Source organism: Colletes gigas, unplaced genomic scaffold, assembly GCF_013123115.1.
Source record: "Colletes gigas isolate AHSC1104 unplaced genomic scaffold, ASM1312311v1 Colletes_gigas_Sc00014, whole genome shotgun sequence".
Lineage (NCBI taxonomy): Eukaryota > Metazoa > Arthropoda > Insecta > Hymenoptera > Colletidae > Colletes > Colletes gigas.
This window is the reverse complement of record NW_025106643.1, coordinates 2,078,012-2,102,915: the sequence shown is the minus strand read 5'-3', so window position 1 is coordinate 2,102,915 and position 24,904 is coordinate 2,078,012. Positions and strand designations below refer to the sequence as shown.

General features: G+C 37.7%; 2 protein-coding genes across 5 annotated transcripts; both read right to left on the bottom strand.

Moving 5' to 3' along the window:
• Positions 1 to 208: 208 nt before the first annotated feature.
• On the bottom strand, positions 209 to 2,507 carry LOC122399690 (transcription elongation factor S-II). Of its 4 annotated transcripts, XM_043400567.1 has the most exons (5): positions 2,238 to 2,507; positions 1,519 to 1,696; positions 1,346 to 1,441; positions 1,086 to 1,273; positions 209 to 995 (listed from the first exon to the last, which is right to left on the bottom strand). In XM_043400567.1, exons 1-5 carry the CDS (start codon positions 2,304 to 2,306, stop codon positions 660 to 662), a joined length of 867 nt encoding a protein of 288 aa, XP_043256502.1. In that variant the 5' UTR covers positions 2,307 to 2,507; the 3' UTR covers positions 209 to 659. The 4 variants fall into 4 exon arrangements, with proteins under 4 accessions (XP_043256502.1, XP_043256503.1, XP_043256501.1 ...); XM_043400568.1 differs by having other exon boundaries at positions 1,086 to 1,441; positions 2,230 to 2,507; XM_043400566.1 differs by having other exon boundaries at positions 1,086 to 1,427; positions 1,502 to 1,696.
• Positions 2,508 to 11,239: 8,732 nt separating this feature from the next.
• LOC122399689 (4-coumarate--CoA ligase 1) lies at positions 11,240 to 23,967 on the bottom strand. The gene is made up of 10 exons (XM_043400563.1): positions 23,675 to 23,967; positions 17,409 to 17,713; positions 16,150 to 16,357; positions 15,503 to 15,672; positions 14,342 to 14,537; positions 13,674 to 13,828; positions 13,414 to 13,597; positions 12,747 to 13,075; positions 12,210 to 12,405; positions 11,240 to 11,937 (listed from the first exon to the last, which is right to left on the bottom strand). Exons 2-10 carry the CDS (start codon positions 17,646 to 17,648, stop codon positions 11,855 to 11,857), a joined length of 1,761 nt encoding a protein of 586 aa, XP_043256498.1. The 5' UTR covers positions 17,649 to 17,713; positions 23,675 to 23,967; the 3' UTR covers positions 11,240 to 11,854.
• Between the last annotated feature and the right edge of the window lie 937 nt (positions 23,968 to 24,904).

The following is a 24,904-nucleotide window of genomic DNA, read 5'->3' as shown; positions in this document are numbered from 1 at the left end:
TCGAATGGAATATACTTTTCAATCGATTTTAAGTTTTATACAGAACTGCTGTCGTTAATTCGTTACGTAAGATAAATTTAACGGAACAAAAAATAAAGTTCTATAACTACAATGTACTATGTTCATGCCTAAAAATGAATTTTCCTATTTATAACATCGCAAAGGGTTGCAAAAATACTACGTTGTAATTACATACATGTATTTCAGATCTGTACCCACAATTCAGAACTCTTCCACAGATAAGACATGTAAACTTGTACAATGGAAAAAAAGAAACGTTATTTTCATTTTAATATCATTCGTACACGGAGTTTTAAATAGATGCTGCGTTAATATACTCGAAAGTATTTCTTGCTCGTCCCATCTAACTTATCAAATTGTCCATTAGATTTGATGTACATTCTAAAATGTTCAGGCCTAGTAAATTACAATTCCAGTATATACAATTGAATGGAAACAGAGTTCTTTAAAACTTGTGAAGAGATTAAAAAGATCATTTAAGCGAACAATGTACAGTCTGTGACTCGAAAATTGCATATGGTATATTTTTTTTTTCATGATGTCTCGTTAAGTCTAACATGTGTTGATAAATAGGCAGGTCTTGAATGAAATCCATTTTCCCCTTCATGGTGATCGGGCAAAACTGTGAGGTGAGATATTTAGCAAAATTTCCATCGATTTCCACATTCGTTGCACAACACAAATGTAGTCATAGGTTCGTCGGCCGAACGCGTTTGTACTTGGTTGTAAGTGCAATTGCGTTTTTTGCATTTGCCACATTTCAACAAATCGGTTTTCGTTCCCTGAACTGTGGCAAGCTGTGCATCATTGATTGCCTCCTTTTTAAATTGTTCTCTTAACTGTTTTATCTCGTCACTAGCCATTTCTTCGGCAGTCATAACGGCAAGTCTGGCTGGCGTTATAGCACCGGCAATGAAATTAGTTCGTAGAGTCGGATTTTTAGCATCCCGTAAATTAGCAACCCGACTACGCACCTAGAGAATTAAACAAGACGTGTGGAAAATTACATCACGCATTTACGCCGGAATACCAAAAAATACACGAAAGTTAACAATTTTTTTTACCCTGTTTTTGTATCTGTTATCTGTATTTTTAAATTCCGCATAAATTGCCTCTTCCAATTCTTCGGCCAATTCCTCCGGACTGGCGCAACCCTCCATAGCGTTTCCATCCACTCTTAAAGCCGATACTAAAAGTTCTCTACATTTAAGCCTAACAGCATCTGTTGTAGTAGGAGCAGGGAATGTAGATTGTTTTCTTTGAAAATCTTTATGAGGTTTCTCTTCTTTCATTTTAACATCGCTACCATCCATATTATCTTTATCTTTCTTTTGATCCCCGTCATCTTTATTTTTCTCTGATTTGTCCTCCCTCTTTTTCGAACTACTCGAGGAAGTAGAATCCTTCTCTTTATTTGATCCTAAATGAAAATATATATATAAATATATAATTTCAATTCAGTCGATCATTTTTATCTCACCGAATCTATTTCCTTACCAGATAAAAATTTCTTCCAATTTTTTATAAGAGTTTTGGACAACGATATAACTTCCTCGTCTTTGCTTGATTTTCTTAATGCATTAACAGTCATACCGATACGCGTTTTAGTCAAAAGTTCTAAGTCAACAGGTAACTTTTGTAATATTTTAAGTAGTTCCAATGCTTGTTCCTGACCCTGGAATAAAATTATTTTGTCATTTGATATTAAATAAAACTATTTAATTTCAGTTTATAGTTGTTTATTACGTAATTTAACATATTTTTACTATATGCTTTTATCTACAAAATGTGTACAGTTAACTTTGTTCAGCAATACAATTTGCACTGATAATGGACAATTTTATCTAAACAATTTAAATACATAGGACATTTTTAAAATGGTAACAGAATATGCAATGTGTAATTTTAAAACGAGAACCTGATTTAACCTTTGCAAAATTTCATTAAGACGTTAAAATTAGAATACTAGATATTTAAGCTCTACAATACGTTGAGTACCTTAGATAATGCAAACACCAAGTATACACATAAAATCATATAAAAGAATATTATTGTTTTAAACAAAACTTTTTAACGATAATATGTTCGTACACGATGCGCGTTTAGACGATATCGCGGCAATTCTGTTTCAACTTGAAAAAGAGCTTCGTTCTTGGTGAGCAACTCTGAATGTGCCGAGCGATACACAACTATCTTTATTTTACTCACTTACTCACCGTCCCGTCGCCGCTCGACATCTTGTGTAATTTCTTTTGAATCCGAAGTACTTCTTCCTCGGCGCTCATTATGAAAATTCAGTGGGTTTTACTCAAAAAACCAATATAAACACATACAACACACGGAGCGAAGGAACAACAAACTCCTGATATAACCGTGACTTGTGATACGGAGTTCAATACTGGGTAGCAACTCGAAGCGCGTTAAGGTTTATCTGTCGCGTGCGGAGGCTTTTTTCGAGTTCACCTACTAGAGGGCTACCAACAGTAACGCATTCTCACAAGTGCTTTAAGATCCCTATACCCACGAAAATATATCTATTCACACGAGGAATAAATAATAGACCTAATTTTGTTAATCTTCCCTTCCGTTCCCTGACATTTACCACAAACAAGGTATAAAATACCTGTCATTTAATGCATTTTCCTGTCATATAGCTCGGGAGGCTACGTATAGCTCCTTTACCATGCAACGTTACCAATGCAAAAAAAAAATAAGACCTCGGCGCTAAAATAATTTCTCTAGAATGATTTGAAATTTTTTAATTTCGCCGAAAGATTTTCCTATCGGTATGGTAGTCAGATTAGGGCCACGAAAGTTAATAAGGTGAAACGTGTACAGGTATACTTCATAGAGGAAGTTTACGAGTTGACCTTTCACCTTATGGACTTTCGTGGCCCAATCTGACTACCATACCGACAGGAAAATTCGGAGCTGATTTTAGCAGCCTCTTCACATGGATGGCGGTCAGTTGAGAAACTATTTACTGAATTAGTATTGATAGACACAGCTGTAGTTTTACGTAAATCCATGTGAGTTGACTATGGAAGGGATTAAAATTGATTTCTCAAGCTGTTGGTAATGGGTCTCGAAACCCCATTATCATTTCTGTGTCACTCGCAACGTTACCAACAGATTAAGAAATGAACACAAGTGGAAGTGAGACAGAAAATGAAATTCTAATATTTTTTAACGGAATGAAAGCTGTACGGTACAGAATTGAGCATCGATCTATTAATTATATTGGAGTAACTAATCGATTAAGACTATTTAAAGATATCAAGATTATTAAAATACGTAAGGGGATGTACCTCACTGACAACTACACCGAAAAACCTCTATTTTTTTATTTTAAATTGTAATATATCATTTATTTAAAAACTAACTCGACAAAAATGTATTTGGGGGCGAAGAACATGTGTGAAACTACGAGAAAACGCAGCCATTAGCTCATATTATTTAATATGTAATTAATAATAATATTAATTGCATAGTAAATAATATGACCCAGGTCTCACCACGAGGAGGTTGCTGCGAGTGGAGACCCGCCCTAGCCTCGCCCCAACCACCCTTCCTTTGGCGAGGAATTCGAATACCTAACAAAGGAAGAAGCTATCGAAAAGTTAGAAACGAGCTACAAAGGTCGAGTTCTTAAAAGTACTGACCAATGAAGAGATGAAGAACCTAACAAAATGTCGATACATGTGAGATGACACACATGTTTTCTAGAAACGAAATTGAAATGTGCAAATGCACGTACGAACTCTGATGAAGAGATCGAAAACCTAACAAAATGTTGATACATGTGAGATAATCCTGCACATGTTTTCTAGAAACGAAATTGGAATGTGCAACTGCACGTACGAATCCTGATTATTAGAGTACCAATATGTACTTTATTATTAATTGTTCCTTCTTAATTATGACAGTGCCTAAGAAGACACTGAAGATCCAACCAGAAATGTGCAACTGCACGTATGGACCTTGCATATTAGAATACTAATATGTATCTTAATATTAATCATTCCCCCTTAAATTTACGCACACGTTTCGGTAATATTTAATAAACGGCAGGAGAACGCTTTTTTATCTTATAATCTATATACATTTGTACTTATATTCTAACGCAATCTGTAGAAACATGAAGAAATACGAGGAAATATTTTCTTCTTGGTGTCTTCATCAATCCCACGATGTTTTTCTAAAACATACACTAATAAATTATAACCGACATGAAACAAAGAAATACGACAAGATATTTTCTTCTTGGTGCCTAGGTTAATCCCACGATGTTTCCCTGAAACATAAACCCAGACAATTAATAGAATTGTATGAAATATTACCCTAAGAGAAATCAAGATGGAATCCGTGTACCATTTTCAACTCCATTCTTCAATGATTACATATTCTGTAACAAGAACTTGTTCAAAGAATTAATAGCTGAAATGAAAGTGTATTAATGGACACAGAAAAAAATAATTATATACCGTCAAGATAGACTCATGGTATCGATCATAGTAAAAGTGACATGAAATTAATATTTTAACCAAAGCTTCCACGAGTAATAATTGATATTAAAAAGTTTGAAAACATAAATATTACGTAAAATTGAATGCAAAAGTTAAATTCGTTTCAGTGTTAAGATAAGTAGATTTTATTTTTCGTTTCGCGTATCAAATAAAAAAATTTTCAAAACGTATACATTGCAATAATTATATTTTACTGTACTGAAAACTAAATTACGTTCACGCAGAAAAAGCAATAACGAACGAAAATGTCGATTCTGCGCGGAAATTAACTCTCAATATGAAATATCGAATTGCAATTTGCATACTCTTTTGATGCAAGCATTCTATTTTCCATCGATTAAAACAATGATCGCGAGCAAACTTTGATTTATGCAAAGAATACGGAATATTTATAAAAAATTCACTATTTATAAATAACAATTGGGTTGCAACGGTTATTGTATCCCGTAAAAATTAGCAACTCTAACAATGAATAATTAGTGATATAGATATATATATATTGCAATCATAAATTCAATCTACAATAAAATTAATCATAATATAGAATTTTTAAATGCATCACAAAACTGTGATGAAAATACATTTATATATATTACAGATTTTAATACGTTATGAAGATTAAAACAATTGGTCTATTTACAGCAGTACTTTTAAGCAGTATTTCCTTTGAAAAATATATAATGAAAAGATATATTTCAGATAAACGTCCACTCGTCTTAAATTCAAACAACCCGTGAGTGGACCATTCTTTCTTTCGCAACGCTAATTTATAAAATAAAAAACAATACGCGAATGGTGCTTGTTATTCGTAAAATGGACCACACAGGGTTCCTTTATTAATTATATCGCGTGCACCCATATTCAATCATGCGCAACGCTAATTTTAATAATGACGTTGAGCCATTCGAGGCTTTGCAGGATCCCATCTTGCTTGTCGATGATCCTGGTACAGTGGCCAGCATTTTGACCAGCATTTGGGCATTGAATCGCAACTCTAATTAATCAAAAACGCGACAAGTCAAGATCGCAACGCTAATTTATAATATAAAAATTCCAAACGCGATTTCTAACAATAAAAGCAACCGCGAATGGTGTCTATTCGCAACACTACCCTGAAAAGTAAACGCGAAAAATAGTAATTCGCAACGCTAAGAGCAAACCGATCAGTTAATTCGCAACGCTATTCTTAAATGACGATAAAAGCAATCGCGTATGGAATTCGCAACGCTACCCTGAAAAGGAAACGCGAAAAATAGGAATTCGCAACTCTACGAGCAAACGCGATTATTGTATATTCGCAACTCTATCTTTAATTGGAAATATATTTATGTTTCGCAACGCTAATGCAAATCGCGTTGCCCAAAAATGCTGGATCAGGTGCTGGCGTCTTCGGTTGTAGCAACGAACATACATGCACAAAATAAACTAACTACATCAAGCTACTTCAAACTACAATAGAGTGGCACATGTGAGGATGAAGTTAGACGTTTTAAATATCGCAATGCTACGGGCCAGCAACGCGATAAATCAACAATCGCAACGCTAATTTATAATAGAAAAATTCCAAACGCGACTTGTAAGAATAAAAGCAACCGCGAATGGTAATTATTCGCAACGCTACTCTGAAAAGCAAACGCGAAAAATAGTAATTCGCAACTCTAATTCGCAATCGCGTTTACTAAAAATTCGCAATGCTATTTTTAAAGCAAACGACCGGTTCCTAGGTTTGCATAAAGACAATCGCGAATCGTATTTATTCGCAACACTAACATATCAACGCGATAAATATTTGTTCGCAACTCTACGAGCAAACGCGAACATTGTATATTATTCGCAACTCTAACTTTAATCAGGGGCTATTGGTACATGTGCATGCACATGTACTGGCCACTAAACTAACTACTACTAGTACTACAATTGGGGTAGAATTTGGGCATTGAAAATATCGCAACGCTAAATAAAAAATCGCACGATTGATCAAGATCGCAACGCTAATTTATAATATGAAAATTACAAACGCGGTTGACATCCATTATATATATAAAAGAGTAAAAAAGCAACGCGAATCGTGATTGTTCGCAACACTACCCTGAAAAGCAAACGCGAAAAATAGTATTTCGCAACTCTACGAGCAATCGCGTTTATCAATAATTCGCAATGCTAATTTTAAGCAAACATTCAGTACCTAAGTTTGCAAAAACCAATCGCGTATCGTGTTTAGTCGCAACACTACTCTGAAAAGGCAACGCGAAAAATAAGAGTTCGCAACTCTAAAAGCAAACGCGATTATTGCATATTCGCAACTCTATGTACATCATAAGCGCGAGTTATGGGGAGAGATGGCTGGCATGTATGGTGCAATCATGTACCATCAGGTACATGCATACGTGAGCCAGCCAGAAAAATAAACTAACTACAACTACAGACGAGTTAAGTGATAAAGTAGTAACAGGAATGACTTTCCATTCTCATCCGAGGATGAAAATGAAAAGCCATTTGTTGTAGCCCGCTCTTGAGACAGTTTGTCAGGGCCTCTTCAGCTCATATAGAGCCTTTTCTTTCTTCGGCGGTCCTGCCGATGCCTGAAACTTACTTAAGATAAGGCTCGAGATTTTGTGCAATACGTAGTCTTCCAACAATATACGAATTGTTGGTCGAGCGTACGTGGTGAATCTCGAGGGAACGAACGTTTCGAAAGGGACCTAATCACGACCGCGAGCGCGAGAGAGCGACTTTAAGAGTCGCGCGATTCGAGAAGTCGAAAATAAAGCCGAAACAAACAGCATGCACCGTTTGAATCAGCAAGATTTCTACTCTCGAAATCGTAACTACAGGAACAGAACTGCCACGCGAAAACGCGCCTACCCGAATTACTAATGTGGACAGTCCTGCCCTGACCCTACCTACTTAGATTAAGCGCACACACACCAGAGAAAAAGTTACCTACCTACCTAACCCTATATTTAAAAAATTGCAAAACTCAATCAAACAAACAAACACTCCACGGTTCTCACACATAATATTCGGGCGCGACCTAAACTAGAGAGGACTCCCCGGGGTTCCTCCGACACCCGAATATTGCAAACATTCACACTCTAATTGTGGACTTACTGGTTTCTGAGACTGACAAAGGCTAGTGATCTTTGCGTTCTTATATTATATAGATAAACGTTTGTATAGAACGTTTCAATATATGGAATATAGTCTTTAATAAAATCTATTGTATGTATGTATCATTCAAGATTGAAAAATATTAAGATTCAAATCCATTAAGATCAACGGTATTCAAATAAATGATAAATTGAAATTTGAAATTATTATTGATAAAAATCTAATGTTATAAAATTCTGTATGCAAATTGCAATCATAAAACATCTGAAACGACGCACTTCCACAACCTAACCACACACACACATGTGGACAGTACGTCGCGCACGATTCACTAGCCAATGTCAGTCCTCAATATGTCGTTGAATTGTTATAAATAAATTCATCGTGCCCCGTTGCCTTCGCTCATGCAAATAGCACCTGGGCATGTGCATGAACTTAGGCAACGAACACGGAAAAATTACTCTGAAAATCCTGACTAGAAAAATTAGTTAATAGCTAAACGGTATTTCGTATCTAATTTTTAGTTCAAATGACTCGACTTGTTATATATAATATATGAATAATAAAATACGATAATATTGAAAAATACTACTATTCAATAAAACTATTATAATTGAAATTGAATTATTTAAAATGAAAGACTCTACTTGAAATTTCACGATAAAAGAATTTACTTTAAAAATTGAAATGAATTCATTAAATTGTCAATCAAAATATTCAATTATCCTTGATCGATTTTGTCGTCAAAGTAAACTTTTTAAAAGATGAAATTAGTATAAAATGCATGTTACTTTGACTCAAAAATCGACCTGTCGCGAAATGCCTTCTTGCACGTTAAATCGCACGATAAATATAATGTTTTCACATTATATTCATTCATTTTCTATTCGATCATATAACTCGTATAAAGTTAAGAAAAATATTTCATATATTCTATAAAGATTGTATATTTGTAAAAATTTGATAATAATCATGTGTACTATTCATTTGTAATATTAAGAAACGCGAGTGCAAGAAGACCCTAAAACCTGCTCTAAAAAATATAACAGTGTATGTTACTATTCACTTAACTCGTCAAAAATAGCAAGTATACAACTGGTCACCCGTGTTGATTCGGATCTTTCATCCTACAACATGGTTGGGGACCAGAGGAAACAAAATAGCATGCGACTTACCAGTGATGACTTGAAGTTCCCGAAGTCATCCATCAGTCATCCATCAGTCAGCATGGTCCTGCTGATTAGATTCAGGTCCAGAGACTGTAACAAAAATGGAAGAAAACAATTAGAATCTATTGTTAAAACTGTAAAGATTTTTAATTAAAAATTCCAAAGTATAAATTTATACCTACATTGTTTGCTCGTGGAGCATCGCCGAATAATCCTCTTCAGTGATGCACTGACTCTAATTCCGGTAACGAGGAGTTTAAATTTCAAATTGAAAAAATAATTAATTTGATTGGAAAATATTAAATTAGAATACCGCGACCGAAGATTGAAATCGGCGAACAAATGATTCTACTATCGCGATTCAGAAAACAGAAAGAGCCACGATGCTCTGGAAGTAATTTAATATTACGGAGAAAACACTGCTTCTATTCTCGCGTTTGCCTAACACCGCGAACGATAACGTGCTTGGGGTCACTTTGCCCCGAAAAACAAACTTGTTGCTACGCTCAATCACTGACTCTACCGGCCGCATTGCACGCGGCCAACAAATTTCCTGGAAAGAAAAGAGCTGAAAGAAAAGGGACAGGAGACAAGAAACAAAACAAGCACATCTGTGCTTAGCCTATTCATTTTCTTTTTCCTTCTTACTAAACTTTAACAACGGAAACACTGCTTTATTTAGCACTGCTGTATACATAGTTTATCATGTAAAATATTCTCAATCAATGAGAATTTCAACTTATAAATACTATATCACCAAGTTTCATAGTTAGAGTTGTAAGCATGATTGTATTTACTTTATCGAACGTTAGAATATCCCGTAAATTTTATAAATATTCCGAAATTTGCAAGAATTAAAGTTCGCTAGTTATTTATGCTCGAATAGCATATTCCAACTCCGCAGTTACTACGTTTTCTTAAACTTGCATCGAAATATGTATGCAAATTGCAATTACAACGATTCATAAAGAGATATAAACAATCAATTGAATAAATAATAGTCGGAAATATTTAATCGCGATCAGAAAACAGTCTAATATAAACTATTGCAATTTATCGTTGAATCTACCGACGCCATTTTTGTGTACTTCGATATGTATCGAAGTAGATAGAAAGTTTGTTAACTATTTTAATACTTTATCTTAACAATGACCGATTATAAAATTAAAATCATGCTTGCAACGGATAATTTAATAAAGCGATAAATATTAATATGGATGTCAATTTTTATTATAATTATTTAAACGTTACCAAGATACCCTTCAAAATTTGTCGACTCGCCTGCCATCTGTCATGGTGTACTTTACGCGCCAATGAAATTTTCCATGGCGTAAAATTTCAATCAGAGACTGCAACAGAAATAAAATACAAATTAAATCATAATTAAACAATGATTGATTATGAGGGAATAGCAAAGGGTTAGAAATGCATACTTCGTTGGTCGTGAAACGCCGACATGTCTTGACAGGTTTCAACAAGTCTTATTATTCCTTGATTTCGACTTCCAATAAGAGACTGTAACAGAAACGAGATAACGATACATTAAAGTACATGAATGATTATTATAATTAGGTAATGATTGAATGGAAACCGTATTGCAAGAGATCGTAATTAAAATCGAGTAGTAATACGAGGGGGAAGATCAACAGGTTGGAAATACGTACCTCGGTCGCGGAGCACCGCTTCGTCCTGACGTCAAAGTAGGAATGATGGCCGCCCGCCGTGCTCGGCTACGCTCGCGAGCTAGGCGGCGCGGTGGGGGAAGCTCCGACGTCGCACGAAGCTCGTATTACGAACCCGCGAGATGCCTCAGATAGAAACCGCGGATCGACTGATTTTAGCAAATTATTCACTTTAACTAGACAGGGAATCGCGAATAATTCGTACTTTTCAACTCGTATGCATTTACACGCAACTAGTCTGCTGCCTATCATACCAATTCAGTGAGTTTCTCAACTGACCGCTGTCCATGGGAAGAGGTCGCTAAAATCACCTCCGAATTTTGAGGTCGGTATGGCAGTCAGATTGGGTCACGAAAGTTCATAAGGTAAAAAGTCTACTCGTTACCGACAACGTCGTGAAAATATAATTTGTGGCCAGAAATGTGCCCCGAAAATTCATGCGTATCTTTAAAACGCCATAACTTTTTAAAGGATTGAAGGATCGAAAATTTCATGCGTATATGGGAGGAATCATAACTCCTGAACTGATTGGAGGATTTTAATGTTTCGAAATGGAAACAACACGTTAAAAAACAATAGAATCTGTAATTTAATTTTCTCTCTCACTTCCTCTTGCGTAACCTGTCGATAACGTTGCGAGTGACACGAAAATGGTAATGGGGCACTATAAAAATGGGTCAAAGACATTGGCATTTATGGTCGATCATTAACAAGCGATATTTGTAACACTGTTGTTAAAAATTTTATTGTCTCAAACATCTGGTACTGTACGGTAGAAATAGCCTATAAAAAATTGCATAACATTGATATATCCAGTACGTTACAACTGTTTCAACGAGAAATTCGTCAATTTCTGAATCTTACGAACTAATTACATTGTCAGAGATAGCATCAGTAAACATATAAAATATAATATTAAAAAGTATACCACCGACTGCGAAACCCGTTCGTGATCAGGTTCGCGCGTAGCTAAGTTGTAAGTACATTTTACGTTTCGCGTGTGTTTTTTTTTTTTCTTTTTTTACAGTCGTTTCCGGTCAGAGTATCTCCAAACGAGTCGCGAAAATCTCCATCGACGTGAACAGTGTCTATAACGTACGATCATCGGGGGAAACCGTCCATGAAAATGATCGATCGCGTATCAACAGTTTGTCGATTAAAAATATTAGCACTTCCCCTTCCGTGTTGCGTAAACAACAGTCACGTATTTTTTATTACATCGATCGATCGCCAATACGGTGTGACCGCGTGCATAGTCTTATCACTTTTAACAGTAGCCGATCCCATAATGTGTGAACTGTTAATCGTGGTCTGGCATTGGATTCCTTCGTTCGGTGTTCATTCATTATTTGTATTGGCTTTTCAGCTGCGCTCGCAGAATTTTCCCGCTGGCGTTCTTTGGTATATCATTCACGAACGTGACACCACCTGAAACGATAAATTGATTATCAACCAGTCTCGAGCTTATCGATCACAATTGACACAGTGATGTCCATCGAGGTGACTCATATTGCAGTTCAAACGCGATCAAACGATGTTATCTACCTGACTGTAATCTATTTTACGACTGATATTAACCCACTGATTCTGAGAAATTCATAAATTTTACTCCATTCGATGATTCGACGTTATTTCTTTTTAAAAGATAACTGAGGGGGCCTAAAAATTGAATGTCTAGGTCGGGATGCAGAATTCTTCACCTTGGAGTTCTTTGTAGTCCGAAACTTTCCCTTTCATGAAATTCTTAATGTTCTCTTCGGTCGATGTGGAACCTTTTTTGGCCAATATGTAAGCTTTCGGTACTTCGCCGCATCTCTCGTCCGGAATACCAACCACAGCTGCTTCCACCACGTCCGGATGCGTTCTCAAGATGGCTTCCAGCTCCGCTGGTGGTACCTGATAGTTTGCAATCGAGAAAAAACTAAATTAGAAGCAAATAAAATTAATGTTCAACGTTCGAAGTATCTGTTTATCATTTCCACGGGAGAAATTAACGCATTTCGAATGTTTCTACGGCACTGGCCTTTCAAGTGGACCAATCGTTCGCTCACAATGCGCTAAATTTAGCGCAACTCATAGTTGCCAACCGGGTCAACGCAGGAACTTGAACCGACCACGTTAACAAGTTCGAAATAATTCAATGCACTAAAAATCGAATGTTTGTATAAAGAAACGACCATTGGCGCAGGGTCGATTTAATCGAAGAACGCGTTGAGGAGAATCGATAGAAAGCTCACCTGGAATCCCTTGACTTTGATCAACTCTTTCAGTCTGTCCGTGACAAAGAAATCCAAGTCATCGTCGCAGTAAGCGATGTCCCCGGTTTTCAGCCAGCCACCCTCGACGATCATCTCGTTCGTGGCGGCCTCGTTGTTGAAGTAACCCCTCATAACGTGGGGCCCCCTGACCCAGATCTCGCCGGTCTGTCCAGAAACAGTGACGTCCTCGTTGGTGATCGGATCGACCAGTCGTAGATCGCAACCGATCACGTTTTTCCCGACGCTGCCCATCTTTTTACCGGTCACTTCCATGCAAACGGCGGGGGAGGTCTCCGTCAATCCGTACCCTGCGAGACGCATCACAATAACACGAAATTAACACAAAATTCGAGGCTCATAGTTTCTTAGTTTCTTAATTTGATGGTTTGTTAGTTTGTAAGTTTGTTAGTTTGTTAGTTTGTTAGTTTGTAAGTTTGTTAGTTTGTTAGTTTGTTAGTTTGTTAGTTTGTTAGTTTGTTAGTTTGTTGGTTTGTTAGTTTCTTAGTTTCCTAGTTTGTTAGTTTGTTAGTTTGTTAGTTTGATAGTTTGTTAGTTTGTTAGTTTGTTAGTTTGTTAGTTTGTTAGTTTGTTAATTTGTTAGTTTGTTAGTTTGTTAGTTTGTTTCGACGGGAAACGTTCGATCTACCTTGACAGAATTTCAGTTTGTCGGAGTCCATTTGGAACTTGTCGTAGAATCTCTCGACGTCCGCTTCCGCCAATGGCGCCGCCCCTATGATAACGTGGTGCATGTTCTTGAAGAAGTCCTTCTTCACGTGCGGCGTGGCGTTAAGGAACAAAACTAACGGGGGTACCACGCACAGACCAGTCACCTATAAATAATGTCCCAAATAACGCATCCTCGACGTCGCTTCTCTCCTATGGTCGATCGTTTTAGACGAAGTTTACCTTGTATTTTGCTAGAATGTGGATAAACTGCTCCGGTACGAATTTGGGAACACTGATTAGTTGCGATCCGGAGGCCAGGCGCGGCAGAACCACGCTGTTCATACCGAAAATGTGGAAGAATGGTAAAACTAGAGGCACTACTTCTTGGAAGTCACCTGCAAAGAGATTCGGTCATCCATCCGGTTCGTACTCGAGATCGAGGAAAGACAATATTCGAAAATTACTATTCTTGGTACTATAATCGACCCACTTTGATTTCTTTGGAAAGTATATTCATTAGGGAAACAACTTAAAGGAATAATTAAAATGTATTGAGGATGAGTGGAGGAATGTGAGACAGAAAGCAATTAATCTTGTGCACTTCCGGAGAAATTCAAGCGATGGGAAAATCAAAACAAGCAGTCTTCGAAGGATGATCTGTTTCTAAAGAATTCATTAAGGAAATCGCGCAAAAATGCAACTAGATGAGTAAAGATCGTAAAAAAAGATAAGTAGAAATCGTCTAGTGATCTTCAAAAGTTGAACCTTTTATTTTTACATTTCCAAGTTGAATTTTCTTGGATATTCACTAGGATGTCTGTTATGGGAAATTAGTTTTCTTTTTCAACGAGTACCAATGGTAATATTCAAATATTTTCCTTCGACAGCATTAAAAAAAATGTCCTCACTTGTCGCGTACCGGAACATCGTTCCGCTTGCAGTTTTGTCTGTCATCTCCATGTTGGAGACCAAATTTTTGTGCGTCAACATAACACCTTTCGGCAAACCTGTCGTTCCGCTCGAATATGGAAGGACCGCCATATCGTTCACAGACGTATGCGTGTGCTTTAAAGGAGGTAACGTTTTGCCCCGATCAACTAGATCCTGGAAGGATTACAACGATTTCAATTTAAACTTCGAGCCTTGGAAGCCCAAAAAATTTTTCGTTTTCATCGAAGAAACTGTTTGAAACATATTCGTGAAAACTTTTAATTCAGCCCTCGATCGATCTAGGCATCAATGAACGCTTGTTCAACTCTATAATGGCCACTGTCGTGTGTGGGTTACTTCGTCGGTCAGACATTAGCTGTCACGTGTACGCAATTGTACTGTTTTGGTCGAAATGTCATTTATTCAATTTATTGAGTTTGTTCAGGATAAAGTTCTGCGTTGCACGTTCGTTACGCGATAATTTATGGTTTCTTGCGAGCAATAACACTTCTATCGTCTTTGTGTGCCGCACTTTTTTAGTCCACGGAAGTCAGTCGGTTTAGAAAGTTGTTCCAAGTCGTTCGTTTCTAATCGATTTCACGCATCGTTAAGAATGGTCACTAGTTCGTCGATTTAAGTCCACATAAATTCATAATTATCCATCGATGTATATAAATTAATAAAATTGATGTTTGCAGGGCTAATGTTGGAATATTTATTAAATCTTGAATTTGAAAATTCCGGGATAAAAAGATCAAGATGTCTAATATACTGAATATTATTCAAGCTATTTATTTCAACAGGATTTTAGTAACGTGAACGTAAAAAGGATAAAATGGTAACACGAGCAGTGTATTCAAGCTTATATAGCAAACTATCTATGTTTAAAATCCAAATTTGTAATGTTTTATGGATATTTTAATATTTTATTATGGATATTTTTTATGGATAATATAATGAATATTATTCAAGCTATTTATTTCAACAGGATTTTAGGAACGTGAACGTAAAAAGGATAAAATGGTAACACGAGCAGTGTATTTAAACTTTATAGCAAACTATCCATGTTTAAAATCCAAATTTGTAATGTTTTATGGAATTGTATGGTGCTGTAATTTATAATAACTTTCAGTGCACACCTTAAATGGCACGGTGCCTTCCGGGACGGGTCCAGTGCCATCCTCGATAACAACGACGGGTGCACCAGCTGGAAGAGTGGCTTTCGAAACAGTAAGAACGTGTTTGGAGATCTCTGCGACCGTGACGATCGCCTTTGCCCCGGAAGACTGCAGTTGCTTTTTGATTTCGTCTGTGCAAAACAGTAATTTCGAGCTGTCACAATAATCGCAGCTACTCCTAAGCAGTGGATGCATTGAATGGAAATTGTACGTCGCGGTTTTGCAAAATAACTCTAATGACAGTCTCGTTTAACACTTTGACTGCCACGTCACCCACATATGGGTGACAGAACTTTTAACAGTGAAACTAAAACAATTAATTCCCAAATTGAAATGTTAAAGAAAATCAATTTTAATAAGCTTCGTGAATTTTAATGTGGTCACAAAAGTAACTACGACTGTTAAGTTGTGTAGTTTGCAATTGCCTAGAATCAGAGTATTGGTCCCGTAAACACTATTAGGATTTTAGACTGGCAACTCACACGAGTAAAAATCATATTTCTATCGAATGATAATATAATTGAAATTATCCAATTGTGATAAAATTGCAATGAAGTCAGGTTTTTAGCAGTTTGTTTACGGAATATCGAGACGCAGAGTTCACTCACCGGGCGTGTAGAACGGATTGACAGTGGTAACGATCAGATCGGCCTCCAAGATGCCGAGAAAGGCTAAAATAGATTCCGGGTAATTTGGCGCGATCAGGGCCACCACGTCGCCCTTTCTCAGATCCATGTTCAGTAAACTTCTCGCGATATAATTAGCAGTGTCCCTCGCCTCGCTGTACGTGTACGTCTTTCCGGTCGCGGCGCATATCTGCAAAGGCATTCACTGCATTACAACAACGATCACTGGCGATCTTCCTTCGTGGTAATTGCGGCGAGACATTTCAGGTGACCGTCACACCTGTGGAATCTTTCGAATTACTATTACACTGCAATAACGGTTTCATCCCGTAGGAATAGAATGTCGCGTAACAATGCGTACGAGTAGCCTGCGGATGTTTGCGCGCGTGAGATATGCAAAGAACGTTTGATATTTATGCAACTAATATATGCACGCACAGTGGCGTACACGCACCAGCGAATAATCGCATTTTTTATCTTCTCTGCTAATGTTACATAAAATTGCAACGTATCACACGGAAGCTTAGTTTCAAATCTACACTTCGCGTATGCGATTATTTTTCTAGCGATAAACAAGAGAACATTATGCAAATCAAATTTCACTAATTGCTGGACAACATTTGAACGTCTAGGTTTCAATTATTTTTTTATTTCGTTGAATAATTCTAGTAACAACTACAAGGAATATTTGTTTTTTAAACTATATCGTTATTTTTAAAGTATATATTACGTACGTATTTATAGCTGAAACTTTTTCTTCCTAATTTTTGCAGTAACAGAGTGCACTAGATGATGGGAATGTACATAGCTATCGTGTTCGAGCAATAAAAGCATTGCGTTTACGAGGTGTGCCACCTTTACGTCGTGGAGTGTAACGTCAATTGCTATACCGTGTCAGACATTTCAGTCAGCCTTCGAAAGGCCTGCAGTTAAGGAAAATTACTCTATACTAACCACGTTATGTCTATTCCGTCTCTGATCTTTCTTACCTCTTGCAATAAATCATTTACACTCTAAATTAACCGCGTAAATGCACTGATTGTACATTTGTCCCAAGTTCAGGACGACTTGACCGCTGGAATAGTAATTTTTATCAATTTTGAGTAACGTCCCCTTCGACGAGAGTTCTGTAATTATTTTGGCCAGCATATTACCACGAAAAACTGCATATTTTTCCATTTTCGTCGTTGTTGTCTGATATGGGGGATCGCAGAAGAGTAATTGCTTTTGTGAAAACGTACCAAGGCAGTGTGGTTCTCGTAAATATCAACGTTCTTCCACACGTATTCGTGAATGAACATCTCCGAGGGCGTGAACTCGCACGGCGAGGCAAAGATTCGTTTCCCATTTACATCCTCGATGATCTTGGGCTGCAGCTGAGTGGAGGCGCATCTCACGGACCGGTTTAAAGCCTTCGACGAGCACTCCGACGCCTGACCCAGTCTCCGTGCATAACGGAGGATTTGCCTGACGGTAGTCATGGCTCCGAACCTTTCGATAGTTTCACCGATGTATTTTGAATAATTCGCAAGGGACAATTGCCAAGCTGAAAAAAAAAAACAGAAAGAAAACCGTGGAATTAGCACGCGCGAAAGTCACTTTCTAATGGCGGCTGGTGCATGTGGGATGCATGATAGTATGTAGGACAGCTAACGAGAAAAGAAAAAAGTTTCCCGATAACGCGACGGGCGTGAATGTAAGAATGCACACGGCTGTGCACATACTGGGTGTTTCGATCGAACTAAATATTAGAAACGATTTACTTTCTTCTGATTGTATTTCTCGAGATTTTATAGTTTCTTGTCTTTTTTTATCATCAATAAGTAATAATTAAAATGTATCATGAGGTTTTGTAATAAATGGTAAACGAAATTCTCGTTTGATAAGGCTTTTCCATTTCTTCGACAAAGACATTATTAAACGTCGATTTTTCATTGAAACTTTGGTCACTGAAGTTCTATTATGAACCAAATATCGTCTATGTATGGTTTTTGAATTAATATGGAGGTGAATTCAACGACCTGCAAGAAGATGGCTTCAAATGATCGCGAATGTAACAAACGGATACCATAAATTGCTGATATCCGTCCGAAATGTTACTAGTTTTCCCCCACAGAACTTTACCAACGTATTTTACAAGCAAAATTACGAACCCAAGAGTCTTTTAGTTATAATAGACCATGCAAGAGTCTATATTTATATAACATAGACACCCTGTATTTACAGAGAGCCAGTTGCAACTAATTTTATGCGCCATTAAGTTTGCTTCGACGTCAGTTTGGGCTAGGCAAATTTTATTTTCAAGTAACGAATAGAATGATCAGATTCGTTCGTGCAGTAGCTTTAACCTAATTCTAAAAACCACCAGGAATATTAACGATCCATCATCATCAACAGTATGGTGGACCATGATCCCCCGATTAGGAGGTTGTCAATGTCATCGAAAAAGATTCGAGTCTACGTGAGCTTTGGTTAAGCAAGATGGGCTGATAAAGAACGACTAAACTGATTAAAATCATTTGGCAAGAAACTTTCGTCACTGAACGGAGAGACCGGGAAGTTTAAAATAAAACTCGACTCGGAGAGCTGCGCCAACGAAAGTCTTCATCGTAAAATTAACTGGCCGTCCAAGACCATTGAGTTGCTACCCCCACTACCCACATCGTTCGAGTTTTCGTCTCTTCGCCTCGAAATATGCACGCGTTAGAACCGCAAAAAAAAGAAGATGGCGCGTAAAAGCGGAGATCGCGTCCAGTCCGTTTAACAATGGGAAACTGCGACCTTGGACGTCCGGGCTCGGCGTCCATCCTGCTATAGTATTCTTGCGAATAATGTCAAGGCCGATTCACCCACGATAGATAGCGACATGCTAACCGTAATCAGCTCAAACAAGAACGTAACGATCTTCCGCCCTATCGGGTTACCCTGGGATCGCCGACACTGTTTTCATCGACACGATTCGCTACGTCGAATTTTTACTTGCTAATACACCTGTAGATACATCGTTATCATCGTAGAATACATAATGAAGATTTGTAAAAACGATTTCCAAAAACGTGAAACTTTTGGCACTTTTAAAAGTAAGGACTGCGTTTCAAAATGATCATCGTTCTTATAAAACGACAATATTAAGGTATTCCTATTGAATAAATGATAAATGCTCTCGATTCGTAAATAATCGAAACACTTCAAAGTTGACGACCTCACCCAGTAAACAGAGCTCGCGTAAACAGACTAAAATGTAAATATTGCTAATTTATTCCCACATTGTTTCGAGAAAACTTGAAACGACGTTTACGTAACAGTTCTTTTTTAGCGTAATATAGTCCGTGTGAATGCATTTTAAGCATATTTCTGCATTCGGATAATGCAGAAAATATTATAAACTGGTTATACTGCGACGTATTCTTTCGCACACACGATCTGAAGTCTCGAACGGAGAATAGTGCTGCATCATGCTCGTACCGTAACCGGTCACACATGAACGTATCAGGTTTGCCAGTCCAACGATTTAGTAGACTGGCAATAATTGACTTCGTCGATGCTCTTCGATTCTATAGTTTTCTTTCTTAGAATGTCGGTTTATAATTGAATGGACTTTTCAGTCTTCGAAGGTGTATTCCTCACGTTATTCTTGGATTTTTCCAAACAAAACACTCTGATGGATGAAAGATAAGAGTAAAAAATAGCTTCCAAAATAACAGAATTATATGTCACACTTAAAAGTGTACTAATTAGTCTGCTGTCTCGTCTACTTGGACAGAGTTTAAAGAACAGCAGAAGTAGAAATAGCGAGCAATGGACAGACACGTGAAAAAAGTCCTATTAGATCGCACGCGTGTCCCCGAAATTGTCGAATTCAATTATCGTGGAAACAAAGCATTATATGAACAAATTATATTTCACATTTTCGACTTATTTTTTCACACAGAATCTGAAGTATTAATTGCAATTACTATGTATCATTATAGTATCATAACAGACTCGATTCGAATACAAATATTAAATCCAGACTGTCGAAGCGTTTGTAGAGGAATCGAGTTGTCAACAATATCGGGTTAAGCCGTCGACGTAACATTTGCATCGAATTCAAGCATAGTAATCAACGGACAAATCGTTAGTCGTTAAACGATGGTTCAAAGTACAATCACGGTGTTCTTATCGAGCTCGACGCACCTTAGTCATGCTGCTGTCTCGTTGGGCTCAAATATTTACGAACAACAATTCCGCTTTGTTATCGAGGAAGATGCGGGACAAGAGTCACCTTAAATGACTTGCAATTATACGACGCGTAACGTTTTTCCATTTAACTCGGTTCCGCGATAAGTCGTGGATCGTGACGCATCGTCTCTACGATCAACACGCTGTTCCTTATTATTTTTTTAAAATTCCTGCCGCCAAAAACACTTGCAAATGGAGAATCCTTCGCGCGCCAAAATATGGAAAATCTGGTGGCTTATTAATATTTGAATTTTCTTTGAATATTAACTTCACGACCATTCCATTTGTCAACAACTGACATAATCTTCGAAGATACGATTAATAGTTTGACAACTTAAATTTTCTTTCACGAGAGCGAGTAAATTTATTGCGTTACTATAATGGCTGATAACAAAGTGTCAGTGAAATTACATAAATTCACCTTTTGAATAGTAATTGTATTGATTAATTATTATCTTACTGCATCGATATTTTTAGATAAAACTCTTTTGCATATTTAGATACTATTTAAGTAGTTTATTTGAAAAGGGTTAAGAATCGTCGATCCAGTTTATTGATAACAAAGTGTCAGTGAAATGAATTCATAAACGTGTACATAAATTCACCTTTTGAATAGTAATTGTATTGATTAATTATTATCTTACTGCATCGATATTTTTAGATAAAACTCTTTTGCACATTTAGATACTGTTTGAGTTAAAGGGTTAAGAATCGTCGATCCAGTTTATTCATGCGTATGAAATTAACAATCAATTAGTCCGCGTACGTTATCTTTGTTCCCTGTAATCAGTAAAGCAGGAAATTGATGTTAATTAGCTGTCGAGTAGTCTGCAACATAGAGAAAACTCGCGAACGCTATCACGGATGTTCGTCGGAGCGCCATGCAAGTCGCCTAATCGTGCCACGGTCTTAAATAACATTCCGCGTAAACACGTCCCTGGCGGAAGCGAATTAGAATGCTGAAGGAACGCTCGATATTCATAGAAGCACACTGGAATCCGATTATCCATCGATATATACAATCAACTAATTCTAACATTGTCGAGCCTAGAAGTTTTAGCTGTTTTAGAGAAATAACGAAGCTCACAAAATTCGATAACTGTTCAAACGATCGAAATACTATTTCTTAAAAAAAGCGTATCTTTCCGCTATTAGTGTGAAAAAATAACATGGAAGATCCTGGATAGACAAATTTCATAGTAATTGGAAGAACGAAATGCGAAACCACGATTTATGAACGATCGAAAATATCGATTTTCACAGTCGACCCTATTCGATCGTTTCATCGATAAATCTATCGTGGATGATACAGTTTCATAGATCGCAATAAGTTCGCGACGATACGGTTCGAGCCTCGTTGCACTCTCTATTGGTCGCGGATAATTAAACGATCGAGGGCATCTGCCGTCGAGATGCAGACGTTTCTCGATAAGTGACGTCTTATCGCGAAAAGAGGACAGCCCGACCGGATTTTGTGGAGAACAGAGTCCACAATTATCGCCCCCCTCCTTCAGCAGCCTGCTTCGGGAGGAATAACCTGTTGCACTCGCGGGAACGATGCGTTCGAAACGGATCTCGAGACCGAACACCTAACCGTGACCGGTCCCAAGGAAAAGGGAATGCACGGACACAGAATAGGTACAGAATAGACCAGTGGTTCTTAATCGTTTTTCTCCCCGGGCCCCATCAAACGATCTAATAAATCTTAAACATTCGTCAAATCGATATTGAAAGTCCTGACAAGGATGAGCTTCTAAGAAACATCAGAATCCTCCAGAGACTATTTTAGTTTTGATTCTAGACAATTTTTGGCCCCCTAAGGTCGACGAGTTTATTCTTGGCTGGGTCTGCATCTTCTATAAAATTTCTATCAGAGAATTGTGGACATTTTTTCCAGGTGTTTGGAAAATTTGTTATTTTTACGAAGCGAAAATATTTAAAATTTCTATGTGTAATTCTCAGACCCCCAGATATTTATCTACGGGCCCCCCTTTTGGGGTCAGCGGACGACAGATTAAACACCATTGGAATAATCCTATCGTCCAATGCAGTGGTTCTTAGCTAGAGTGATCCAAGGGGGGGGTCGTAAATTTATTTTTTGGGGGGCCCACGAACTTCCATACAGAAACTTTTAATATTTATTCACGTTGCATACGTTATTAACATTACGATAGCTCGATTAATTCTCATATTAGTTAGATTGACCAATTAGTTTTATTAATTAGGTTAGCTTTGCTTTAATTCTTCATTTCACAACACTGTACATATTTAGGGTGCGCGGCCATGACACTCGCACACACGGTAATTAATTGGAATAAAAATTGTTCAAAATCTCGTCTTTTGATTTTTCCAAACTCGATCAATATTTCTTTTTAACATACAAGAATAGACTTTTATGAAAAATCTGGAAAAAGATGGCCACTTATGGGGCAAATTATTAAACTATTTACCGGAAATATTAAAACGATAATGACGAGAAAATTGGTTGAAAAATTTGATTGATAATAATCAAAACACTGTTCGATGCCATGTGGACGAAGATCTGAGGATTTTCAAGGCTGAAAATGTTTATTTTGGATCTACGTTCTCTCCCTGTAGCCAAATCTCGTCTCGATCGGCCAGTAGTGTTTAATATTTACTTCATTTTTTAATTAATTTAACAAATTGACTGCTACCAGAGCTATTACTAATTTCTTCTCAATGCTATGTGTCAGGTTATGCTCGCGATTCATGACTCTTCAACCAAGTTATGTGAAATATTAACATATACATTACTACATTAATCAAGGCGAATATTATTTTAATAAACGAATGAAATTTAATTGAATAAAAAAATGTTTAAAATAAGACATCAAATATATGATTTTAACAGGCACCACACGCGGTTGGAAAAGTCAGAAAGACATTAGCCTAGATCGAACACGATTTTTTCAGAGTCCTGTTCGATCTCTGACAATAAGCGATGCATTTATAAGAAATGGCAATCCTGCAGATGCTTGTAGTGGCAACCCTGTAAACACCGTAAGAGGAGAGACATGTACGTAATAATGGTTCGAAGTAGGAGCAAGAGAGTCGAAAAATAACGCGGATTTTCAGTTTAGGAATCGACGTGTGCTTCGATGGACGATCGGCGGTTTCTGGCGCCACGGTTCATCGGGCGAAGAGGTCACTCGAAAACCACTGACCCTTTTACGGCGGTATTTCATGTTCGCGCGACACAAAGGCCCCCTCAAACGATCGCTTCGATATCTCGCGAGTGGTACGAAGAACGGTGTAAAAATTTTACCCTGAGCAAGACGTATGTTTGTACTGTTGCAGAGAGTCCAGGTCCCCCAATTTGTATCGCGTCGTTCACTCGACGATCACGGTGAAACGTATCGAGAAAGTCGAACGTGTTCGAAAAACGCACAGACCGGTCGAACGGATGCACTCCGTGTGACCCCTTCGAATCGTCGTGTTTCTCGTGAAAAACGCGTAATACCACGACACTGGAGTAAACGTGCGAACCGTGCTGGTACGCGTGCTTCGCGCTACTGTTTTCACTGACAGACTAAGGGATACCCTGGCGAACCACTTAACTTCTACCGCTTCTACGCGCCTCTAGATACCAGACCCCCTCCACTGACCAACCAGCGCGCTTGCAAAAGAGGCGTATACAAGATACCCGCAAAGAGTGGATTTTACATTCCCGAGGAGAGCTATTCGTGTACAACGAACCCCGCTAACGTATCCTGCATACGAATGATGATATTGCAATCGGGGCCCCGACGAGCGGATCCCAGCGACACGACGTTTATCTTCATTTAAGAATAAATATTATGCACAATCGCCAGTCAAACGCCCTAGTTATCGACGTGTGTATGTTTTGTCATCGGCAATCTCAATGATTTATTCCATCAGACGGGGGAATCCTTCGTGGAGGCAGGGCCCTCGACGCTGGATCGTATAATTACCATCTATCATCTCTCCAGACGTCGATTTAACGCTAAAAATTGAAATAGACGCCTGGGAAAGTAGTTTTTAATCGATCCAGGACAACTGATCGCTATTAGAACCATTTGTAAACAAGGAAACTGTAATGATGCTCGATCGCGTCTGTTCTATAATTAGAATTGTTTATAATCTTATAAACATTACGTAAAAATGAAATGAGCAAAGTTTCGAAACCAGAGGTTCCTGTTTCGAGCTTTATTGCACGAAGTTTGGTACTATTCTGAGGGGGGCAGGGGGGCAAGTCTCAACGTGATAACTTAATTTCATCTTTTAACCAGTGTTACGTTTTGTAAAGAGGAAATTTTAGAAGTTGTCAACGATCCCGAAATAAAGCTGTTTATTTTGCACTTTAAAAAAAATATTTAATAACACTAGAATCAGTGGGTAAATATTTTTTACGTACATAGTTTGGTACGATAAAACGTTGTCTATTTACTGTCTGTTTGGTAATTAATTCCTCCTTGGCTAAATAAGACTGTAGAGGCTCGCCGCCGAGACCACGCTAATACATATTCTCTACTCG